The sequence below is a fragment of the Gordionus sp. m RMFG-2023 genome, chromosome 5 (genome assembly GCF_954871325.1).
Source record: "Gordionus sp. m RMFG-2023 chromosome 5, tfGorSpeb1-WG-v2, whole genome shotgun sequence".
Taxonomy (NCBI): Eukaryota; Metazoa; Nematomorpha; class Gordioida; order Chordodea; family Parachordodidae; genus Gordionus; species Gordionus sp. m RMFG-2023.
Window position 1 is genome coordinate 27,890,290 of NC_088779.1, and position 25,852 is coordinate 27,916,141.

Sequence of the window (25,852 nt, forward strand, 5' to 3'; positions counted from 1 at the left end):
TAAATTATCAAACGGTATAAATGTATTTTTTAAAAAAATTTAAAAATCATTTTACTATATTGAATTATTGTTTATATATGGAGAAATTATATGACATAATTAATTATTTTTTAAAAATAAAATCAAAGTTTGAAAAAAATTCAAAAATCTCTGTTCTTTATTCAATAATCTTTGATCAAATTATTTTGAAGATTTTTTTTCAAACTCTGATATATATTAAAATTATTTAAACTATTTTAGCACCAAAAAAATAAATTATAAATTTTGAAGATAATTTGCATTTTTGAGTCATTTTTTCAAAAAAAAAAAATTGGGAGTTTACAATAATTTTAAAAGGGTTTCATGAATCATGATACACATAAATCGTAACCGAGCAGAGTATCCGCGATTACATTGGCTAACGACAACAGGACGAAAGGCTTGTTTTTGGCTATCGTGAGGGAATTCGGTAGGGAGTCCGTTATCCAAAAACGGCTAAACCTTAATACGGGACCATTTCGAGAGTCGAAATCTTCATCACCCCCCATTTTATCGGGCGAAGTGTGGTTTTCTATAATCCCCTGTCGTGAATTCGCGCTTGAGCTTGCGTTTTCGCTCGAATCCTGTTCGGAATTAGTGTAGGCCGGAGTAAAGAGCTTCCAGGACTCGTTAGGGAAAACCGCATGGGTTACGTACGCGCTAACATCCTTGGCTCCGTTACTTATAAGAAGCTACATTTTTTGTTTCATTTGGATATTATATATATATCATTTTTTTAAATCCAAATTTTTCGATTTTTAGCCCTCGTGGCATAGAATATCAACTATTAAAATACCTATCGAACTTTTATAGGCAAAATAATTATATTGTAAATACCAGAATCATGGGGAAGGGGGTATCAAAACCAATATAATTTCATTTATTTTTTATATTTTGAATGTGTCCATTCAATAATATTTTTTATTTTGAAATATCCTAGTACTTGTCGTAGAAGGGTGTGGAGGGGAGGGAGGTAGCTAATTTGAATTTTTAGAAAAATGTTGTACCTTAGATCATTTACACATCTCATTTTACCGGAATCAAATACCAGTGTGTAATAGAATGAGTATGCGTGTACCATGTGAATTTCAGACAATTTTGCCTTGTTAGAATACGAATAAAGATTCGATTCAAACAAAATGAATATTGGAAGAATTATTTGAATAATTAGTTTCATGCGAATAATTTGATCGAATGAAATAATAACAAATATGTTTTCTAATAAAATTTAATCACTGGTCATTTTCTTATCGACAACCAATCAACCTGACATGTGATGTGATTAAATAGGTATACATGAACTGCTTGTGTCTGTCTCAGTTAATACTACGTGTCTTATAACAAAAAAATAAAGACACAATAAGATAAAACTCTATGCCCTAAAAAATTGGTTTGCCATTATAATTTAAATTAATAAGCCTTTTAAATTTCGTTTAATAACTTTATCGCATCAGATCATTATATCAACTGCTTGTGTCTGTCTCAGTTAATATTACGTGTCTTATAATTAAAAAAAGAAGCAGTAAGATAAAACTCTATGCCCTAAAAAATTGGCTTGCCATTATAATTTAAATTAATAAGCATTTTAAATTTCGTTTAATAACTTTATCGCCAGATAATTATATTTATTTATTTTTTTCAATGTTTTTTAAATAAAAAATCTTAAATATATTTATAACATAAATTATTTTATAATTATGTTTAAACAAAGAATTATTCGAATCGAATACAAATTATTAGACTATTCGATTCGTTTTGGATTAATTTATATTTTTTTTTTCATTATAAATTTTAAGAAAATCATAAAAATTTTATGGACAATTATCTGGAATTCATGTGGTGAATATACTGTCAAAATAAATACAATTTTGTTATTTTTTAGTATAAATTATTATTTAAAATACTTTTATAAAAATAAAATTATTCGCGAATCTTGTATATATAAAGTATATTTTTATTTTTCGCGTGAATAAGATTACGTTTATTGCACCATTCGATTGATATTCGTTTTTGAATTAGAAGACCTAATAAATAAATATATTTTCTGGCCAAATTTTCTCAATTATATTTTTGAAAGTTTTTTTTTTAAAAAAACGTAATTGTTTTATTCAATTTGTTTAATGTATATTTTTTTTCTAATGGATCTTAATAAATTTTTATAAACCTTAGCGCATTCTAGGAGTGTACCTCCGGTCATAACTAAGTCGTCAATTATAACGCAATGCTTTCCCACAGGATCACCTAAAATTATAGGAGAGGAATTAATATAATCGAAAATTATATTATTCAGAGACCTGCAGAGGTAACCGACCCGGCCTAGATTTTTTTTCAAAAATTATTTTCGGCCCGGCCCGGGTTTTATATTTTCAGGTCCGGCCCGGTTTTTTTTAAAAAAAATTTCCAAACCCGACCCGGCTAGGTATATTCAAAAAAAATAAAATACGGCCCGGCCTGCAGCCCCGGCTTAGGTTGGCCTGTAGGTCTCTGATATTATTATAACGATAAATATATCTTCACACACCCCCCCCCCCCCATTAACCGAACCTTCTTTGATCGTGACTCTCCGCACCGAATCTCCGAACCTCACCTTAATACATGTAACGAACATGTCGTCCGCGAATTGAGAAGAAGGAAAACACAGATGAAATCTACGGTTATTTATCGAAAATTGGATAAGAAGGTGTTATATTATAAAAAAATAAAATGTTCTGAAACAAGTTACTTTTAATTTTAAAAAAGTAACTTGCAAATGTAACAAGTTATTTATATTATTTTGCAATAATAATAATTTTTTTATTTAAAAATCTAATATAAAATTACGATTTAAATATATAGGCATCATATTACATCTTTTAAGATATCGAAATTGCGGAATTTGATATACATATGCAAATCCCAAGGGCATATATCAAAATTCTGCGCCTGTCATTTTCGAATTCTTGATCAAAGATAATTATGATTCGAAATAAAATATTAATCTGGGACACGATACACCATTTTTAGCGGATACGGATACTAACCCAGCATTCGTATGATACCGGCCGACATAGTCGGAACCGGTTACCAGCAAAAAATTTTTTTTATTACAATTGGACGTTATCGGAAACAAAGAATATTATAATATAACATTAATAATAAACGACAAAAAAATAATATTAATTTTATTAATTTACGAAAATAATAATCTTTTTTTTTTAAAAAAAATGTAATAATCTTGTCTTGGGCTCAACTAAATTCGTTTTAATCAAACAGATTTGTTATTTAATGTTATCGAATGTAATGTGTCCAATGTAACTTTTAAATTTAATAACCAATTTTGGTCAATGTTAAACGGTTCGATTTTTTTTTTAACCAAAAAGAATTTTACGCAGCATGTATGGAGATACAGATGGCAGAAAGGGTATGGACATATTAACAAAATCTCGAGGCTTACGTTAAATTTATTTATTTGTTTTACCCAAAAATATTGGGTTAGCCATCTTTAAAAAATCGGGCCGTTTAAACAACAATAGAAGTATACGTTACTTGATTCTCAATTAATGCAACGTGGCAGGGAGGGAGAGATAAGGGGGGGTTAATGTTTTTAATGCTGTTTCCAAAACTTTCAAAAAAAAATAATTAAATTGACAAACTTTCGAAACTTTCATGATTTAATAAACAATTTTCGAAATAAAAGATTTTGGATAATAGCCTTAATAAAAAAAGGCTACAAAACAACAGGAGGAGATGGGTGGGGGGGGGGGGATAAAAAATGACGGACGTAAATAATTTTAAAAAAATTAGTTTGGCACTCTTAGGACCTACGAATTATTTAGGTTATACTAAATTCATAACTAATAGAGTCAAGCTAAGACAAGGTATTATAGAAAGATGATAAAAACTAAAATAAATAAAAATATATTTTATCAATGGAAATCTGGCCGAATTACTCGTTTAAAGTAATCGCGTATCGCTCAGGCAATGCGACACTGCTTCGTTGAGTGTCTTTCAAAAGCAAGCAAATGATATAATGGTCAAGAAATGCTTTATATCGCTAATGGATTATAAATTCGACCCATTTATTTGCTCACTTTTGCAAAATAGTCTGCTATTGCGATCGCGTAGCTCGACTCGCATCGCGTGAGCCTTATGCGCTTACAATAAACGAGCCCTGATTCCGGTACATTTCGATTTATAGGAATGGCCTTATGGTTATATACATCACTTTTGGTTGCAAAATAATAATTCCCCCCCCCCCTTTAAAAAAAATGATGCCTAGATAGATCATGTGATTGCAAATAAATTAAACCTTTTGTAAGCTCCTTCATCCGGAAAAACAATGCATAAATTATCTATCCCTTTAATTGCCCTGAGTAAGAGTGGTATGGCGGTTTCGAGTCTTTAAATCGAAAAGTTCACAAAAAATAAATAATCAATTATCTCCTTTAATTTTGGTAAAATAATAATCGTGATTTTCGGATTATCAATAACTATCACAGGGGAAACGGGTAACCAATAGAGTTTAAATATCGTCTGCGTGATGAAGTTTATTATAAATATAAAAAGGGTAGATATTTTATGATCCCAGGAGGAATGGCTGTCAAACTTATTTATTTCATTTAATTGAAAAATGAGTTCCAAGTGTGGATGTGTGAACTCTGAATGATTATCATGAATTCTCAATATTGATAGTTATATAATAATATACAGAGTTGTTAAATGATACTTTGTGGATATAAATACAGAGATAAATGTGTCATCTGAAAACGTATCTTAACAGCGTTCACGTTGTTCTTGAACAGAAACTCTTACACCATATAAATAAATAATAAAAATGTCAACAACTCTATTTTTATTGTTTTTTCAAACAAATTCTTAATTAAAACAAGCATTTAATCAAATAAATTTTTAAAATTAAACTTATAATTTATCTATTTAAAAAAAGTTAGAGGAATATCTAAAAAATAATATAAAAAATTCGAAATAAATTTATTTTCTTAAAATAATTTTGTGCAGCAATGCTAATATTTTAATAATTAGGAAAAGAAATAATATTTAATGAATATTTATGTTTTAATATTTATATATGTTTTAATATTTATATATTTTAATATAATATTTACTTAAATCATATGCTCATATGAGATAAAATGAATATTGCATTTAAATATTTTTAAAATAAAAAATGTTAAAGTATATCAAAATGTATTTTAAAGGTATTAGAAACAGATACCTCTAAAGTAGGATTTAGATACCAAACTTTTTATAAAAATATATCTAGATACATATAGAGATACAACATTGTATCTAGACATTAACAACTCTGATAATATATATAGTTTATGAATATTTTAGTAATTACATACCTAGGAATAACTTTATCAGAAAAATAGAATCTTTCTTGAAGAGCATGAATGTCATAAATGATAATCTTGGCTGGGCCTCTAGATGTCAAAGGTATTGCAGAAACTAGAATTGCTAAAGTCTAAACAAATAATATAATTACTAAAATAGATTTTGATATTTATAGAAGTTATAAATAAATTTTATTAATTAGTAAAATATAGATTATTATAATTCTTAGATTTAATCACTTTAGCTGTAGCAATTTGTCCCTCTGTATCAACCCTTTCCATTGTGGCAGTTGGAAAATAGGGTAAAATCAAAGTAAAAGACCTCACTAAATATTTTGGCAGGGTATAAATTATAGATAGTTGTTCAAAAATAACTTCAGGTGAGTGGAAACTTGCCAAAAATATTACTGATATATTTATTTTAAAAAAACTGGCATATGATAATATCAAATACTATCTTTTCCAGCCACACTTTTCACATTTTCAATAAACAAATTAGGCCAATTATCAGGAAATTTTTTCCAGTTTATAATATTCTTGTATTCAATACTTCGTATTGGTGTGCCACATCCACCTCTTTGGGATTCATCCTTCTATATTCTAAGTATTATAAAATAAAAAATTGTAAAAACCAAATGCAAAATTTTCATGTTTGTATCACAATCTTTTATTATATTTAGAGCCATTTCTTTCATTGTTGGATGGGATAATAGCCATACTTTAGTATTTCCTTCTGATAAATTCATTTTTAAAACATATGGGTGAAAATATGTTTAATGCAATACTTTTTATGCTAAACCATAACCAACTTGATAAAATATTTAGCAGTTTTAAAAATAAAACTTGATTATCAAATTAAATATTAACAATATATTAAGAAACTCTATATATTATATTTTAAATATTAATAAATATTTGATTGATTATTTGATTGATTATTTAATTTATTGTTTATATTATTGATTTTTATTATGTTTATTTTGCAATACTACTACTGCATCATTGTTATATTGTTTCAAATTTTTTATATCCTTAAACTAGCTTTAACTATTTTTTTGTTACCTCTTATACGCAATATAGATAGTTTGTTTTAAATTTATTTTGCCTTAAATTTAAAATTATTTTTAATTACTTAACTAACGTATATCATATTAGGAGACAGGAAATATATATAAACAGAAAATTTTCCTGTTAAAATGAGATTTAAAATCTAAAATTCTTATATTATTATTAAATGATTATATATATTATTATGTATATCTTGATATAATATGTTCATTTAATATATAAATGTTTATTTTTACTTTATGAGGCTATGTACGTGATAGATAATTAGTATTTTTTTGTTATACAAAAAAAGTAAAATTACAAAAAGGATTATTATTATTATTTGTATCAAATAAATAAAAACACGATACTTTAAATCCCTACACACTATTCTGAAATAAATCCTTACATATAAAATAAAGTTTATCTTCAAATTTTACCACCCAAGTTCAGCTACAATATGGTGCTGTCATAATTTTATATATAATTATTTAACCTTATCAGTTTTTGGTAAAGAAAATATGCCTTTGAGTCACAAGATATTGTTATGTTTAAATGTTTTATTTGACTAAAATGTATTATTTTTTATTTTACGATAAAAAAAAATCCCAGATCAAACCAATTGTGATAATTTTTTTTTGTTTAAACGCTTTGTTCTCGTAATAATTTAAATAAATAATTTCTTTTTTCTGGTCAAGACGGCGATATCCAAGGGGGGCAATATTAAATTTTACTTTGGTCTATTATTCATTTTCATTTTATTTTGAAAAGTTTAGTTATTGTCGAAGAGATTTATTTAAGTGTAACCACTCTTGTTTTATATTATTATTTTTAACGACTGATTTTGAAGATGATATAAAGAAATTTTAATGTGTTAAATATGTCCACCATTAAAATAAATATACCCCCCAAGCCACGGATTGTTCAGTGGTGCGGCTCCAGCCGTTCCTTGCGAAAACTGCTTTGCTATGATTAACAGTGATAATAAATGTAGCCCCAAAAACCACTGATTGCCCATTGGTGCACCTTGTGATCCTCAGTTTTTGTTATGACAAAAAGTGAAAATAATTATACATAACTCCCAAAACATGGGATTGCTCATTGGTACAGCTCCAGTCATTCCTTGCTAATTCGCCCTTTCCATTTTTTCGGTATTTTAGATTCTAGCACGATGGTTAAAGACCAAAAAAACCGATTCCCCATGGCCCGATCCCAGAAATATCATAGTCATTGAAAATTTTTCTACCACATCGTTCGTAGTGCTCGCATATTGGGTCCCAAAATCAGATATTAATTGATATTTTCTTTAAAATATAAAAAAAAGGGCCAATTAAGTGAAATGGAGATATTCCTAATCAGTGGCTTAGTTAAAATTTAAAAACACTTTTAATAACATTAGCAACACTTCCCATAACTACTTACACCAATGAGCGATCATTTTCGACATTGACTCGAATTAAAAATTATTTAAGGGCAACCTCGACCAGGTGAGAACCAATGGATAGGTTCTTCTGAATATATAGAGATCTTAACTTAATCCTACCCCAAATGAGGTCATAAAGGAAATGGCTAAAGGGCCACTAAGAATTGTTAAATATATAAAATATAAAATTTTTAAACATAGTTTTTATCTTTTTTTAATCAAAAGCAATCGAAATATTTTTTAGAATTTATTATTATAAATTTGTAGTTTACATAAAATTATATTTTGTTATTTATAAATACTATTAGTATTATAATATAAATTGCTGATTATAAATGATATAAATTGCTAAATGATATATTTTATAATCAGTAGTATTATATAACACATTTAAATTATAGATTAAAATATTATAAGTGTTATATATAATAAAATAAATGTTAAAAAAATTTATATATATAACAAAACAAATTTTATATAAACTATTGTAAAATAATTTATAAATAACAAAATATAATTTTATGTAAACTAAACAAATTTATATTAATAAGTGCTTATTTGAAAAAATATTTCGATTGCTTTTGATTAGAAAAAACGATAAATACTATGTTTAAAAATTTTATATTTTATATATTTAACTTAATTCTTAGTGGCCCTTTAGCCATTTCCTCTATGACCTCATTTGGGGTAGGATTAAGTTAAGATCTCTATATATTCAGAAGAACCAATCCATTGGTTCTCACCTGGCCGAGGTTGCCCTTAAATAATTTTTAATTCTAGTCAATGTCGAAAATGATCGCTCATTGGTGTAAGTAGTTATGGGAAGTGTTGCTAATGTTATTAAAAGTGTTTTTAAATTTTAACTAAGCCACTGATTAGGAATATCTCCATTTCACTTAATTGGCCCTTTTTTTTATATTATAAAGAAAATATCAATTAATATCTGATTTTGGGACCCAATATGCGAGCACTACGAACGATGGGGATAATTTATAATTAAGGCAATATAATATTTAAAGCAATATAATATTTAAAGCAATATAATATTTAAAGCAATATAATATTTATATTTTAATTAATCGCTTTTTATTTGTAAATTGATTCTATAAAAGTATAATAAATTGAAAAAAGTTATGTCGAAATGTGTTATTTTAATTAAAATTAGTGTTGTTAATCAATTTGAGCCGATATGGCTAACTCAATATATTAGCCAGAAAATTATGCAAGCCTGAAAATTTTGCCCATGGATGATACAAAGGTTCAGACATTATTCGCGAAATCTCTAGGCTTGAGCAATATTTTTGGCTAAAATATTGAGTTAGCTGTTTATAAAAATCGGCTCAAATTGAGCCGTTAAACAACACTAATTAGGATGATCAATAATTCTATGAATTTTATATTATAAGAAAAACAAATATGATTTTTAAGATAAACCCGGACCCCCTCTAAGGAAAATTCCTAGCTACGCCACTGTTCCTAATAAATAAAATTATAAATAAAATGCAAATTTTAAAGAAAATTCAAGCGGATATTTTTTAAAACAACTTAAAAATAGTGTACCAAAAATAGTAAATAGAATGGTATACTTTAAGACACATTTATAACGTTCAAATAATTTAAAACAACAATATATTTCCCATCATGGAAAATATGATTCGCAAAAATTTTTGTTTCTTCATAAAAACATTTTTATTGATAATTTTTTTCCCATAAAACTGATAACCCCTCTCCCCCCGCCCCCCCTCACACCCATTTAATTTTTATTTTATAAAATCATTTCACAAATTCTTTTTTATAAAAAGTGCATGAAAATAAAATCCTAAAATTCTAACGAATAAATAAATATTATAGCCACATTTAATTTTTTTTTGATCAAATTTTCTTTATAAAATGAATTTTATTTTAAATATTACAAATATAAAATAATATTGGGAAGGCTCAAAGAATTTTAAGAATTAAGTCCAGTATATTGCAGTAGAAATTTCATATTGTCAAATCAAATAGTTGAAGACTTGATTTTATTTTTGAATTTATCAAAAATTATGAAGAGGATATTTTTATGGTATTTTCTATATTATATCATTCTTTGCTTCACTCATACATTTAAATTTTTACAAGATATGACAACATGAGAGAAATGTAATAAAATTAGCTGAATCACTTCATGTAAATAAACTTTTCTCGAGCTATTTAATGAGACGTTCATGACATTTTATACCTTTAATATATATTTTTTATTTGATTTATTTATTTAATAATTCAAAAAATTTCAAATTATTAATAAATTCTAAACTAATTTTATATACAATATTCTAAAAAACAAATTTTTCATTTTACTCATTTTATGCCTTTTCCTCTAATCTTCATAATGCCCTGTTCTAGCTCCATGAAGTTACCTACGAAATTTCTAGCTATATCTCGGGAATGAATGTATTAAATGTATTGGTCCAAGAAACATTACTGGATAAAAAACTAATTTGCGTTAATTAATACTAATTTCAAAAACTTGATGAGAAAATTCTTGGCTAATTGAGGAAGGAAGGAAAGAAAGAAGAGAATGAAAGAAAGAAAATGTGGTGTTGTAACAATTCTGTATCTTTTTTTGACTAAATATTAAAAAGAAAAAGAAAACGCTGTTTGATCGAAAAAACGTTATTATTTTTCACCTAGGTATATACATGCCAATGGAAACCTTCATTAAAATGCATTAATTAACCGTATTAATTATAATGGTCATTGAGACGATAATATATCATATACATAAAAAAATTAATAATGTATTTTGTAATTTTAAATGAAGCACGTTACATAAATTATCCATATAGTTATATTATATACCTACATTTTATAATTTAATTATTTTCGTCACAATTTTTCCCTCGCCAAGCGGTTTTGCAGCGGCATTTATAACGGGAAGAATAAATCCTAATTTGCCAATAATTTTTATCATTTAAACTGGTAATATATTGTCTCAATTGTTCTTCCGTCAAATGTCGATTATCATAGAAATGATCTAAGATACATTTACCATTACCGTTACAATTTATATCGCTACAACCTAAATTGTAAAAATGATGTATTTATTATACTTAAAATCTTAGGCTTACTTTTAGCGTATTTAATGATATTCATTGCTGTAGGTCCTATTACAGACTTAACGTATTTATTAACTAATGAACAATTTCCGATGTTGTCTGAGGAATCCCAGATGATCTTCGAGAAAAAAAATAGATATTTATATTGACATAACTAAATATTGGTTTAACTGTAAAGTGTCAACAGCAATATCATTTATATCGTTTTCTAAATAAATATAATAATCGAGAATAATTAGAGGAAATATTAGTTTTTAAATTAAGATAAAATAATAGATTCTGTAAATACCATTCCATCGGTTCCCATATCGAACGCCATTCTCATAAGTATTCCATACTCGTTGGGAGAGACGAAAGACGGAAATTTTTCATGGGTGTAATGATATCGGGAATATGGGAAAACCGGAATTTCTCCCTTTTGTCTGTTATTAGACACTTTTAAAGCCTCGTGCATTGCTAATAAATAATTGATCAATATAACATACATATAGCAAAAAATAAAATAAACTTGTCGATCCGAATTTTCGCAACTTTTCTGAGCTATGTATATAGTTTTATTTTGACACATTGTGTCCATAATATCATAGAGCCCCCTCCCCTATAAAAATTTTTAATTTAAAGTAGATACAATTTTCCTTTGCCTCTATAAAAAACCTATAAGTATCAATTTTTTATATTTGTTTAATTGCTTCATTTTACCGAAACAACTACCAAGAGAGGAGTTCTAGTGTGTAAAGGAGATAAGATTATAATTGCCATACAATCCAGTTATTTATTTGAAGCTTTCGCCTGGGAGAACTTGGCAGACATCATTTATATGAAAACACAATATTTAAAGGTAAGAGACCGGGTGCTTCTCTCCCATTTTTTAAAAAATATCTTTAATAGCCACCTATTCCACCCCTTTAAGATATATAGAGATGAAATTTTTCCTACCCCCCCCCCCCCCCCGTTCCTGCTAAAATTTTATGCAGCGGATGTAATTGTGAGATGGGATTATACGATTGGCCCAGTGTATTGAGAGTGATACTAACAAGTGTTTTCCAAACAATCATTGACGTGATCCAGCAATTTGGTGAAATGGTTTATAAGATAATATTGGGAATTTTGTTATTGAGAATCTTAGGGAATGGAGGAGGAGGTATTAGAAATTATCGTTTTTTCTTCTTCTAAGAGAAGAAGTTCAATAGTAGAGCTGAGGATTTCGAGACGTTCATATCTTATTTAGCGTTAAATAATTGGGTTGGAATATCTACAATCCTTAAAATCAACTGAAATATTCGAAAAACATCCCTATCTTTTAATCCTAGGTTGCCGGGATTTATATAAGATGGGATGGGAGAAGGGATTTATTATGGTTAAATTTTAAAAAAAAATGAAACATAAAAGATTGAAAATTGCATTATTTAAAAAAAAAATAACCTTTAAGATTGTACAACAATCGTTCCGTCATGTCAGGTAATGATAGGCGATTAGGATACACACTCGGGTAAAGCGCGCTACTGGCTTCATAAAGCCATGATAATTCTCTAGTTTGATTTGTTATAATTTTATCCTCGTTAGGAGAATTCCATTTTCTTGAAAATATATAAATATTGGAGTTAAATATGGCACACAGGGTTTAATAAAAATATTGAGAAATGTGAAAATATTTTTTCAAAAAAAATGCGATGTTTTTTTAGAATGAATAAAGAATTCTTTCAAATTATTAGAAAGTTTCCACTATTAAATCAATTACCTGGATCCTCTGGGATAGCTGTAGAAGCCCCATTTTGCCTTGGGTCTGAGCTGAGTGAGAAGCTCCAAGGTTCTCTCGAAAAATTGCCGAGTCGCTGAATTATATTCTTCCTTTACCAAATTTTTATTTATCCCAATGGAGACATTTTTATCCTTCCCCTTTTCATTGTGATACTTAAGAATTTCTTCCTAACAAAAAACAATAATTAAAAAAAATTATGACTTATCAATAAGGAATGGGATCTTTTTTTTTAATGGAAGAGATTTAACATCAGAATTCGGAAACTATACCTATATTTGAATTAAGCACATTATTATAAACATGCAGGTTATATAAAAGTAAGTGAGGGAGGGGTGGCTTTGAAAAAAAATAAGCTTTATTTTCTAAAATAAACTCATTTGGAAGCATATGATATTGATTTTTTATTTATTTACCCTGTATATATTATATGGGTGCCATTGAATATCTTCCCATCTGGTTCTGTATCTCTGAATATCCAAAACTCCAAAACCCTAAAATTCGATATGAAGTTTTTGTTGAAAAAAATAAATTCAAATATTAGTTAAAAGTGTCGCGTGCTATTTTTGTAATAGAGTTTGGCTATTTTTTTTTTTTTAAAAAAACATAAATTATATATAATTTTAAATTTATGAATGTTATAAAATATTATATATATAATTTATTTTTTAAAGATAGAAGTCTTAAAAATAAGATACGGGGTTTAATGATTGTTACATTTAACTATTTTAAAAAAAAGGAGTTAATATTTTTCTAAACAGGTCTAAAGTCTTCAAAATCAATAAGCCATTGACGATTTTACCCCCATCAAAAATTTTAATCCCCCTTTCCATACTCTCCACTAAATATTACCTATCTACGTCCTCCCTAACAAATCAAGGGAAAGGTAATCCAAATCATTAAGAAAAAATAGGCATTCCAAATCAAAACTTCCCACCTACATTTTATTAAATAGACAGCAATGTCATCATAATCTTGACCCTTCCTTCGTATCAGAAGTCCCTGCACAGGACTGGTATTGTACCAGCATTCTATTTATTTTTGGTAACATCAGAAGCCTCTTTTTAATCCTCCAGGAAAAGACGGAGAGATAAAAAGAATACAAACCTTTATTTCGATTAAGCATAATATTTTATTTAATAAATGATGGGAAGAAAAAGTGGAAATGTTTACAATGAGATTTTTGAAGAGTATTTTAGGGAAAGAACCAAAGAGTTTAATCAATTATGACAAAAAAAGTCATGTTTTTTTTAAAATTTAGTCATTCTCAAGGAAATGTTTTATACCGAAATTACTGCTTAGACAAATTTCAACTGAAATATAAATAGCTTTTAAAAAAAAAATTAAAATGTGTTATTATATAGAAGAATTATATCCTACCTTGAAATTGACATCTGGAATAATCTCTTCCACCGATTTTCTCACTCTTTCTAAATGAACACTCAAATTGGCCCTTTGCGGAATGCCGCCATTTATCATCTTTTCGCTATGACCGCCGACAGGCAATATCATAGGCCATTCGCCAAATTTTGTATCGTAAAATATATTGATCAAAGAACCGAACCATCTGTCTTCCGGATTAGCTTCTATACCGTATTTGTGCAGATTCAAAGAGATATCGAAGGTGTCCTTACATATTTGTGTCGGAGAGTTCCATATTATTCTAAATATTTTATTTTCCGAGAATTGGGGTAGACATAATTCACCCAATCCTACGTTCCAAGCTGTTAAAAAAATTATAGGTAAAATATTTATAAATTTAAGGTTCATTCTGAAATCTCGAATAAGAAAAGATTAAATTAATTTCTACATTTTTTTTTTGGAGATATATTTAAAAAAATAAACTAAATATAGAAGGAATTGTTTTTGTCTTAGGAGGCCTTGAAGAATTGTTAAAATCGGGTCAAGTATTTAAAAAAATCCCTGAAATTTCAATCTATTAAGATATAATAATATATTTTATTTATATAAAAATATCAATATAACCTTATTTTAAAGGATTAAATCAATTTTAGCAAATGTTGATTTAGAGCGCTAATCTTTATTATAAAACACCTGATTTGATTTCTTTCATAATATTCTTTTTTTAAAAAAAAACAAGTAATTTAATCATCCTTATTATACTAATCATAACTATTTTTTTGCTTATTATTTGAAAATAATTTATTACAATTTTTAGATTTTTTTTAAAACCATTATTTAATCTTCCAGGAGAATTTAATATGAATATTCCTTATGTTAAATCTGATTTCTGATTGATTATTTAAAAACAATTTTTTTTTATAACCATTCTATTTTCCTAAGCAACATTAAGTGGTATCTTTACATAGAAATTCCAATTTTTAACAGGTTGTAACATATCTGAGTGCGGAACAGATGTCTAAAGTTAAACTATCTTCACTTTGTTAAACATTTAGGCCACTTTTTACCCAGTTAATATTTTTCGTATTTGTCATTCACATTTCAGGAATCTGACTTGCATTTTTATGGGTATAACTGTGTCAATGGTAGTGTTACTAAGCTGCTGGACTTAGCCAATTTTTAAATAAGATTCTACCCAAAATAATATAATGAATGAACTCGAGATTTCGTTAATAGATGGCCAAACCAATCTTGCCACCTATAAGCAAAATTCTCAAGTTGCATAATATTTTTTGGGAAAATTAGCCGTTTTTAAAAAATCACCGTTTAACAAGACTAGTCAGTAGATGCGATGGTAATTGTCAAAATAAATAATTCAACCATGTTTTGGATTGGTAGTTCTAAAAAAAATAATAATACATATGTTAATGGTAAGATCGTGTTTTATTTATAAGTCCTTTTTTTTTACTTTAGAATTTTTTTTTTACAAGATTAAGCCTTATATTAATTTTTAAAGAATTTTCAATCATATTTATTTTATACCTCAGTGTCCTCCCCCTTAAACCAATGTTGCTGAAAACCCCTAAGGAAACAGTAATTGAAATTAGACGGGGTAAGGAGTTACGAAGGCATTATTGTTATTTCAATAAAATTAGAGAGGGCAGTAAATAGGAGCAGTTTTAATTATGATTTCCCTTTTTTGTTGCGAACTCTGATTTGATAAGAGGACAGGAAGGTATTGACTTAAGGGGATATAGAGATCTCTAGGAGGAACGCTATAAATCAAGCATCTGCATCTACTCCCTCTGAGGCGACCCGGATATTGATTTCCATTTTAATTGATGTTATTAAAACTTGTTTTTTTAAACACTTTTGGTTGAATTTCAAAATTAAATTAAAATATTAATGTTTTCATTGTATTATATAACTATGACGTCAATAGTAGCTCCCCCCCCCCAATTCACATCCCGGCTAAGTATAGAAAAATACAGCATATTTTATATACTTCATCGCCAATTAGCTAACTGTGAATTTAGGATTAGATTGACAATTTATTCATTAAAAAATATTTAAAAAAATATATATGTCGTAGGGATACGGAATCTTTAAAGATACATTATCCTAAATCTTTTTTTTTCAGCATCTGTTAGAAAGAAATGAGGATTTAGAAACATAAAAGCGGGACTGCTCGCGTCAGTCATTTTTGATTCTATGAAAATCTTAAAAGTTTTTTAATCAATATTTCTTTAGTTATATTTAGATTTCTACTAGCCTTCAAATAATTCATTGTCTTTTTAATGAAAAACTACTTAGGTAACGTTTGAAGAAAGGATTTCTAGCTCTATAATAATCAAAAAGGTAATATAGTATAATTATCTGGCTCCATAAATGCTAGTCGAATGAAATATAATATTATACAAATTCAAAATTTGTAAAAAAAAATAGTTGATCGTAGTAACTACAAATAAATATTAAATGAAATTCTCACCATAATGTCTTACGAGTTTCAAAGGGGACTTGTGAAACTTTTATAATCAGCGGCATTTTCTCAATAATCGCAGATGAAAAACAAATTCTGATCATCCATTTATTGTAATCAAGGATATATTTACTTAGATATTCTAGACATTATTAAACGCATATGTCAATGCTATGATGAAATGGAAAGATATATGGTTTAAAAACATGTCTTCATACTGAAAAACAAAATTTAGAGCAATCTATGAACATTTTGCAGGAAGATTAATTTAATACTATAGTAAAAATTGGTGACTTTATAGTGAAACATTAATTATTTTTTATTTGAGATTCTCCTAAACTCATTTAAAATTTTCGTTACATCCAAGATTAAAATGGTAGGTCAATTTTTAAGGGCACTTTGCCTTACGCATTCGGGTAACGAATAATATCGCTAAAATCAAGAGAAAGAAATTATGAAATAATAATCAATAAAAATCATAAAATATTTATTAGAAATTATAAATACTTCGCAGTGAGGTTGCTACAAGAGCATAATATTCATTACACAAAATAAAAATTATTTATTTCTTAAAAGAACGATATCATTATTTGAGTAGGTAAAAGTTGAAATGTTGAAATCCAAAATTTTTCATTATATTTTTAAAATGCTAAATATAAAATAGAAATCTTGATAAAAATTATTGATAAAACAAGACAAGGAGAATGTTTCAAAATTTTTGAAGAGAAGTTAATTAGAAGCCATAGAAATTAAATTTAGAGGACCCCATTTTAAAGATAACGAAAAAATGCCTTTAAGATTCGAGGGAGGCTAGAATTTATCTTACCATTTTGGGTCAGTTAATGAATATTATTAACAAATTTATTATAAAATTTTTGATCATATAATTCTTTAGAGGATATCGTAACCATATTAAAAGCACAAAGTAAGAAGGAAATTATTTCGATTTTTTCAGAGTATGTAAAATTTATTAAAATGCTATCAACAATTCTCGCAAATACTTGTTCTGCAAGACCAACGTTTTCAAATATAACATGTCTCTTAAATCTTATTAACGTTCTACGGTGAAACAGCCATGCCTAAATCATATCGCAATTTTAAAAGTTAATAAAGAAGAAGTAAAAGAACTTGATTTAGATGTGATAAAACTTATATTATATCATTCACAAAATATCAAAATTACAAGCCTTTATTCTATTTTTTTTCTACAATTAAAATTAAAATTTTCCTTCAAGTTTTAAAAATATCTTTGAAAAGAGTTTCAGCTCCTTAGATATTATAACAAGTCTCCTCCTCTGCCCAATAAATTAATGGATAAATAATTTCTTGTTACAAATATCTCACCTACTTCTCCCAAAGTTTTAGAGGTGCTGAGAAGAAAATCTCCCAAAAACGTCAAATATTTTATTGCTATTATAACCTTGATTATTAAACATTTTGAAAAATATTTTTCCCCACCCTTACTCTGTTTTATACTTTTGCCGTATAGGTTAATTAACATTCCAGTTAGAGTTTTCCACATCATATCATACCAAACATAAACCTAGTGATAATATCGTTTTTGAATCTCAACAAGCCATTGAGTCTATATCAAAACATCATCTGGCAGTAATGGCATTAAAGCAATTTTCCTCCATGATAGTATTAACATAAATTATCTAATATTAATTTTTTGTATCACATAATTTTAAATCTGCTGCTAGAAGTTCCAATCCTTAAACCTATCATTCCTTTAATCTTTGGGGCTCAGTTAATTCCTAAAAAAATATGGTGGGATTGCATTGCTGTTGATTCATCATTTCCGTTTTCTAAAATCATAGTCAGGCATTTAAAATCAGCAACATCATCCCCATTTTAATCAATTAGGGTTTGATATGAATAGAGGAGCAGAGGCTGCAATGCAAGGCGACCTGAATGTTGCTAGCTACTGCAGATCCAAGTTTATTTTTCCTTAAAATTGATCTTAATAATGCTTTTATTAACTTTTAAAAATAAATTATTCACATATTCTGCAAAGCTGCTCCCAGCCTATCTATTTAAAATTACCTGACAAAATTAATCTTTCTTGTGATGATATACAACAAGGTAACCCATTGAATCCACCGCTAGCTATTAATAATCTTATACCCCTTACAGGTTTATCTCATAACATGTCAAAGTCGTAATTTTCTTCCACCAATTCAATTATATCAATCCTCTCTTTTAAATGGTATTCCATCTAGGAACCTACTTATCTTGGTTCTCCAATTAGTAGTGCGAGCAACGTCTACATGACAAGATGTTTACTGAATGCAACCCTCAAAACTCTATGTCTACCCCCCTAAAAATGCGTTCCCGTTACTAATTACATGTTTTTAATTATACTGATATTCATTTCATAAATTTTAAAAAGAATAACATAAATTATAACTATCGAAATATTGCAAATATAAAAGAGTTATTATTTAAAACATGAATTCAATTAAAAACCACCTCTTTTACAATAAATGCATTATTAGAGCATATTGTTTGATAATATGAGCTGAGTGTCTCAAAAATGAACTACGAAAACGAAACAAAGAAAACTTACCCCCAATCAAATATATATATAAAAAAAAACTCCCTAACTTACAGAAAGACCTTCTTACTAACTCTTAGACTTGGTAAAATTTCCACAACAGATGATTACAAACGGTTTTTATTTAAAAGATTCAAATTATTTAAAATCATAAAAATCATTTTTTTATTTGAAAAAAGAATTTATCATCGTATAAAAAAATAATGATATGTAAAAAAAATATATATCAAAAATCAAAGTTTTAATGATTGACATTTTTTTAATATACATAAAAAAAATGTTATAATTTACAACACCGAGAATGTCTAACCTTTTAAAATAAAAAAGAGAGCAAAATTTTTATTTCGAAAATAATGTCTATGATTATTTGCAACACATATTTTTGGTCGATAAAAAACAAATCATTGTATTATAATGGTCTATAATAAAATGATTAATTTTTACAGCAATATATTTTGTCCTATTTCATTTAAAAATTTAATAGAAAACCCCCCAATAAATTTATACTACCCCTTTTAAATGCGCCTACCTAACCCTTCCCCTTTATAAAAATTCCGTGCAAACTGTTGCTACACCCCCCCTTCCCTCCGTTCATGTAGATGCTGCCTGGGACAGCAATTAAGATCTTTTTAGGAAAAACATATTCTAAATCGAGTAGAAATACAACTAATTTTAAATGAATTATTAATATACTATGAGATTTGCTCCAATTTTTTATTACAACTACAAGATCGTCCAAGCCTGAGTTGCATATCCTCATGCTTATAAAATTTTCAGATAAATCGTGGCTCCAAGCCTATCTTCCATGCAAACATGGCTGAACTGCTATATTACATTAAATTTATTGAAGGCAAACTCCTTCTTAAATCGATCACTACCCTTTTCAAAAAATTTCGCTTTGCTTAAAAATATTTTTTTTTATTACCTAACACCTTTTGTATATATAATCTTCCTACGACAAAAATTTTTTTTAAAGGTTTTTCTTTCATTTCACGTTTTTATGACATTTCAAAATAATTCAACCCATGAAAGGAGAGTTCGACAGATCTATGGTATATCTATTTTACGAATATCTTATCTTAAAAGCTTTAATTCCTTTTAATTTACAAAATAATTTATGTTTAGTAGTTATTAGTTTTATATGTAAATCTAAATAGCTTATTTAATCAATACATTATCATTTTGAAAACATTTATTTTAGATAGTTTGGATAGTGGTAATCCAAAGAAAGCGATTCAAGAGGCAGATAAATTATTAAAAAAACAAAAAGACGCATTAGATGCTAAGGTTATATTATAAATTATTTTAATTTAAAGTTTTAATATTACAATGTCTATTCTATTCGTTAATATAAATATATATATTTTTTAAAGAATTTATATGAAATTAAACCTTTTTATTATTTACACCATTTAATAATTTAGATATCTAATTTTTAATTAGGAAAAATTGCAAAAATAATTTATTAATATATTTATAATCTATAATCATACCTTTATTTTGTATGAATTTTGATGCACAATAGGCACTCAAGGCTTTAGCTTACATTAGATTGTGCAAATTCAAGGAGTGCACAGAAATCCTAAATGAGCTTGAAGCTGATAAACCCACAGAAGACTCCACTCTTCATGCATTAAGTCTATGTTTCAGGGAACTTAATAAACGTATTGCTTACTGCATATATTTTTTTAAAATAATTGTTTAAAATTGAATTAAATTAGGTTTGATTCCATATTTTCTAATCATAATAATTGTAAGGTTTTGGAAATATACCTTTCTAACACATTTTATTATACATCCAATCTTCGATAAATTTAATGAAAATTATATTTTACATCAAATTTTTATTGATGTAATTTTTTATTCTTTTTAGTTCATTCCAATTAAATGTCTTCAAAACTTAACCCCGTCCAAAAATCCAATAGGTCAGGAAATGGAGATTATTTTTTATTTTGGTTTGGGGCATATCTGGAAATGATTTTTTGTTTGGAAATTTTGAATTAATCAGTGATAACAATACAAAATGGTCCAATTTTATATTATTTTTTAATTTTAGATTATTTTCTTATAACATACCAAAGACCTGCAAAGGTGCCAATTGCATTGCCAACCCACATTTGTCAAAAAAATTTTGGCTAGACCTGGATGTTTTTAAAAATAAAATTTTCAACCCAGTCTGTTGGGTTATGATAATATAGGAAATATGGGAAGTGAATGAATGTGATGCATTATTCAATTGTACAACAATTTTAAAATATATTTTATTTAATCTATTTATTAATAATATACAATAATCATGATTTAAGCCTGCCCTAAATTTATAGGGAAAATTTTTTTTAAAGGGTTTATTCAAAAATTTTACAGCCTAGGCCAGACCAGGTCTATAGGTTTCTACAATATACTCAAAAAATAAGTAAAAAATTTTTTAATATTTTGATTTTTTGATCTTGTTAGGCTGTGAATATAAAATTAATTTGTTCTAGTTATGATAGGTGGGAATTAAAATTTTTGGGATCATGGGAAAAAAGGCTTTTCTTTTCATGGGCTGGGTAGGGTCAAAATTTTTTTGACACCTTTAGATCCCTAATCCCAATTCTAATATCTTGACTCACAATATTTTCTAATTAATTTTCCCCTAGAAATTCATTTGATTGACTACTTTTATTTAAAATTTATTGCATTTTATTTATTTTTTAAATAATTTCATAGAAGGTTATTTATGAACAAAAATGGATAAAAATAATATTACAAAAAAGGGTTAATTTTTATTGATTTAAATCTGACATTTTACTGTAAATAAAAAAAATAATTTTTATTATAAAGCCCCTATTGCATTTAAAATTCAATTAATTACTTTTTTTTAAATATTAAATAATATGGATATGGCATATATTTATAGAAAGGATTATATTCATTCATTCAATACCATCAATCTAATTATTTTTTTGAAATCAAGAATAAAAAAATGTAAATACGAATAATAATACCTGGTAGAAACCATTAAAACAGAGTTGTAATTATGTTTAGACCAGTCAACACGCCACATACGAGACATTTTATTGATCGTCGTATTTATGAGAGGAAATATATATATATAATCATATATAAATAGATGCCTTTTCAACACAATTGGTGTTTACGTATCAATGCCAATTGATGACCAAAACGTACAATATAAATCAATAGGTTAAGCCGCAAATTTGGCTTCCAGTTTTGGAGATCTTATTCTGCATCATGAAATTTAATACTTCAGAAGTGGATCACTCGTAATCAAATCTAGTAAAAAAAACAATCAATTACCAGTTTTATTATTCTACATCAATGCTGCTAATATGCATGCAGAAATTCGTTAAATAATTGATGGCTTCTAGGTCTTTTAAAAAGAAAAAAAAACATTATTACTTAATGGCTATTCAGTTCATCTCCAAGATTAAGTGTTGTTAAACAGCTGAATTTTTCATTAAACCGCTAACCCAATATTTTAGCCTCCAAAAAAATATTATGAACGTCGTGATTTCCTTAATAGATGTCCTAAACATTTCTTACTATCTATGAGCAAATCTCCATGGTTGTGTAATTTTTTTTGGCTAAAATATTGGGTTTACCGTTTTTAATGAAAAAAAATTTAGACCTTCGATAACACTATCGAGAAGTCTTAGAAGATTAAAAATATTGATTAGAATTGTTTCCGATCCACAAATTATATTTTTCTCCCGATCCAATTAACCAATATTGATTAGCGGATATCGGATCGAGTGAATAACGGATCGAGCGGATTTGCGCAGCTCGAAATATGGGGGAACAAATGTTTCGGTATTTTTTTTAAAGATAATCATTTGTCAAATGCTCAGCCTCAAATGTGTTGCAAAAAATTTTTGGTTCAACTTATCACTCGTTTTTTTTGAATAATGAAAGAGGACAGAGGAAAATATCTTATATATGATAAGTTTTCTTGGATATACACCTTTTCCAATGCTATAACTGATTTAGCTTTAAATGTTTCAAAACAAAATTTCTTTCTTTCTTTTTTTTACTTCCTTCCTTCCTTTAGGGCTGTGCCGATATTTTATTTTTTTTAGAAAATATATTTTTTAAAAAAGCCGATTCGATACTTTTTCGTTACTTTATGATTGTATATATAGTTATTATTTATTTTATACATAAGATTCAAATTATTTGTAATGTTTTTAAAAAATCTAATTATTTTAAAAGATAGAGTAGCTAAAAAAAATTTATATTATCTGTAATTTCAACAAGAAAAGGATATCATAATCTCAAGATTTTAGTCAAAAGTAAATTATCCAAGCTTGGAAATTCTGCCTAAGAGATGACAAAAAGGTCTGAACAATCTATTGGCAAGATTTTGAGGCCTTATGAAACAATGGTTTAGCTAAATCGAGCCGTTGAACAACGAATACATTCAACCATAAACACTGACCATTACTCTAAATCATTCGAAGTTGGTCGGTTTTTTTTAATGAATTTTTTTTTTTATGACTTTGGTTCAAATATTTTTTTTTCCTTCTCTTTAGCTTTCACCTTTTCTGGTGGTAAGCTCCTTCAACATCTCTCTCCACTTTATGTTATTAATACAATCTCTTTTATCTAATTTATACTTCTTTATATTGGCTCTAACTTTATGGCCCCATTGAAGTTTTGGCCTTCCTCTTTTACGTTTGCCCATCACTTCCAAACTCTTAACTTTATTTCCTATGTAGTTCATAGGCCTTCTCATTGTGTGCCCATACCACCTAAGTCTGTTTACCATTAACTTAGTCTTAATAGGCACTACCTTTAAACTACTTAGTATTCTTGTACTGCGCACTTTATCCTTTCTTGTTACCCCAGCAATCATCCTCAGCATTCTCATTTCCATGGTTTGTAGACTTCTCTCGTCTGATTCTTTGGTTGGCCATGTTTCCGAACTGTATAGAATAGTTGGTGTACTATGGAACTGTAAATTTTTCCCTTTAATTTGTGTGGGATTCTTTTATCAAATAGCACTCCAGATAAAGATCTCCACTTTAGCCACCCTTGATTAATCTTACTCTTTATCTCTTTTTCTATTGTGCCGTTTGTTTGTATAGTGGAGCCCAAATATTTGCAGCTTTCAATTGCCGATATCTGCCATTCATTTATATCAATACTCTCTGTTCCATCTCCTCCTATGACCATATACTCCGTCTTTTCTCTATTTACTTTTAATCCGTGCGTTTCTATTTATCCAACTCACTAGTCTTTCTTTCATTTCATCCTTAGATTCAGCAATTATCACAATATCATCTGCAAATATCATATTCTACGGGACTGTTTGAGGTATAGACTGTGCTAATACATCTATTACTGAAATGAAGAGAAGTGGGCTGAGAGCCGACCCTTGATGAACTCCTTTGGCTATTGTGAAACCTGCTGAAGTACCTGTTGTGCTACGGACCATTGTTGTATGGCCCATATAATATCCTGTATTATTCTTATATATTTTTCGGGAACATTTTTGTGGCATAGCGTCCACCAGACAAGTTTTCTTGGGATTCTATCAAAGACCTTTTCTAGATCGAGAAAGATCATGTGTAACTTTTTGTTCTTTTCCCTGTATTTTTCACTCATTTGCCTAATTGCGTGGATAGCATCGGTTGTTGATCTTCCAGGCATAAAGCCAAACCGAGTCTCTCCTATTTCGATTATATCTCTAATCTTTTTTCAATTATTTTTTCGTATAGTTTTAGACAGTGTGACATTAGTTTTATGCCCCTGTAATTTTGACAATTATGTGGATCCCCTTTATTTTTGAAGATAGGAACTAGATAGCTCTGCTTCCATTTTTGGGGAACCTCTTCTTTCCAAGTATCTTATTGTATAGATTTGTGAGGAGATGTATTCCATCATCTCCTAGTGCCCTAAGGCTTTCTATTGGAATATCGTCTGGACCCCTAGCTTTGTTATTTTTCATATGCTTGAGGCATGTGATTATTTCTTGTTGTGTTATAGGTTGTACAAGGTTTTGACAAGGGGAGTGTTCGTCTAGATGCAGTATGTGCAGATTAAAGTTGAGAAGCTCCTGAAAATATTCTCTCCATCTACTCATTATTTCTTTTTCCTTTATTATCAATTTCCCATCTTTATTTTTGATTACTTTCGGAGCTCCGTTTATATCCCTAGAGTTCTTTTCTCGCTGTTTGGCTAATCTGTATATTTTATTTTGCCCTTCTTTGGTATGTAGATCTTCGTACATGTCATCGTATGCCATAGATTTGGCTCTAGCCACCGCCTTTGTATCTAATCTCTTGGATTTTTTGTATCTTGTCTTGTCATCTGCGTTTTTGGATTTGTACCATATTTTATAAAGGGCTTTCTTCTCCTGTATAGTGGTTTGTACCTCTTCATTCCACCACCATAGTTCTTTGTATGGTTTGTTGCCTCCTCTTGTCAAGCCTAGTGTCGATTTGGCATTGTCTATTAATCTGGATGAAAGGTCTGTCCACATTTTTTCACTGACTTGTTAGGAATCTATTGTTTCAATGTTTGCATTGATTGCAAAGGCACCTGTCATTGTTTTTAATTTGTCCCATTTGATGCATGGTTCCAGTTTTATCTTGTTTTGAGTGGATTTATTTGAGATGTGTAAATCCATGACTAGTAGCTTGTGTTGTGCGGCGATATCTTCTCCTGGAATGACTTTGCAGTCTATTACATCTTTTAATCTTCTGCGAGAGATTAGTATGTAATCTATCTGTGTTTTCCTTGTACCACTTTCGTATCTTATTAAATGACTGTCCTTTTTC

General features: G+C 28.0%; 3 protein-coding genes across 5 annotated transcripts in view; 1 reads left to right on the forward strand and 2 right to left on the reverse strand.

Annotated features, from left to right (window-relative positions):
- Nucleotides 1-216: 216 nt before the first annotated feature.
- On the reverse strand, nucleotides 217-6,119 carry LOC135929673 (uncharacterized). 2 transcript variants are annotated; one of them, XM_065466359.1, is made up of 8 exons: nucleotides 5,984-6,113; nucleotides 5,806-5,944; nucleotides 5,592-5,758; nucleotides 5,364-5,482; nucleotides 4,307-4,396; nucleotides 2,563-2,666; nucleotides 2,183-2,259; nucleotides 217-710 (listed from the first exon to the last, which is right to left on the reverse strand). In XM_065466359.1, exons 1-8 carry the CDS (start codon nucleotides 6,095-6,097, stop codon nucleotides 348-350), a joined length of 1,173 nt encoding a protein of 390 aa, XP_065322431.1. In that variant the 5' UTR covers nucleotides 6,098-6,113; the 3' UTR covers nucleotides 217-347. The 2 variants fall into 2 exon arrangements, with proteins under 2 accessions (XP_065322431.1, XP_065322432.1); XM_065466360.1 differs by lacking the exon at nucleotides 5,592-5,758 and having other exon boundaries at nucleotides 5,902-5,944; nucleotides 5,984-6,119.
- A 4,541-nt stretch (nucleotides 6,120-10,660) lies between these two features.
- On the reverse strand, nucleotides 10,661-18,038 carry LOC135930318 (hyaluronidase-like). Its single transcript, XM_065467099.1, has 8 exons — nucleotides 17,990-18,038; nucleotides 14,053-14,396; nucleotides 13,089-13,166; nucleotides 12,655-12,842; nucleotides 12,339-12,493; nucleotides 11,206-11,372; nucleotides 10,929-11,034; nucleotides 10,661-10,879 (listed from the first exon to the last, which is right to left on the reverse strand). Exons 1-8 carry the CDS (start codon nucleotides 18,036-18,038, stop codon nucleotides 10,674-10,676), a joined length of 1,293 nt encoding a protein of 430 aa, XP_065323171.1. The 3' UTR covers nucleotides 10,661-10,673.
- Nucleotides 18,039-20,005: 1,967 nt separating this feature from the next.
- The window catches only part of LOC135930467 (N-alpha-acetyltransferase 25, NatB auxiliary subunit-like), a 43,516-nt gene continuing 37,669 nt past the window's right edge, over nucleotides 20,006-25,852 (forward strand). For both annotated transcript variants that reach the window (XM_065467268.1, XM_065467270.1), the window contains exons 1-3: nucleotides 20,006-20,122; nucleotides 20,272-20,357; nucleotides 20,596-20,734. In XM_065467268.1, coding sequence (XP_065323340.1) covers nucleotides 20,071-20,122; nucleotides 20,272-20,357; nucleotides 20,596-20,734 — 277 coding nt within the window. In that variant the 5' untranslated portion in view covers nucleotides 20,006-20,070. The remainder of the gene's footprint in view (nucleotides 20,123-20,271; nucleotides 20,358-20,595; nucleotides 20,735-25,852) is intronic.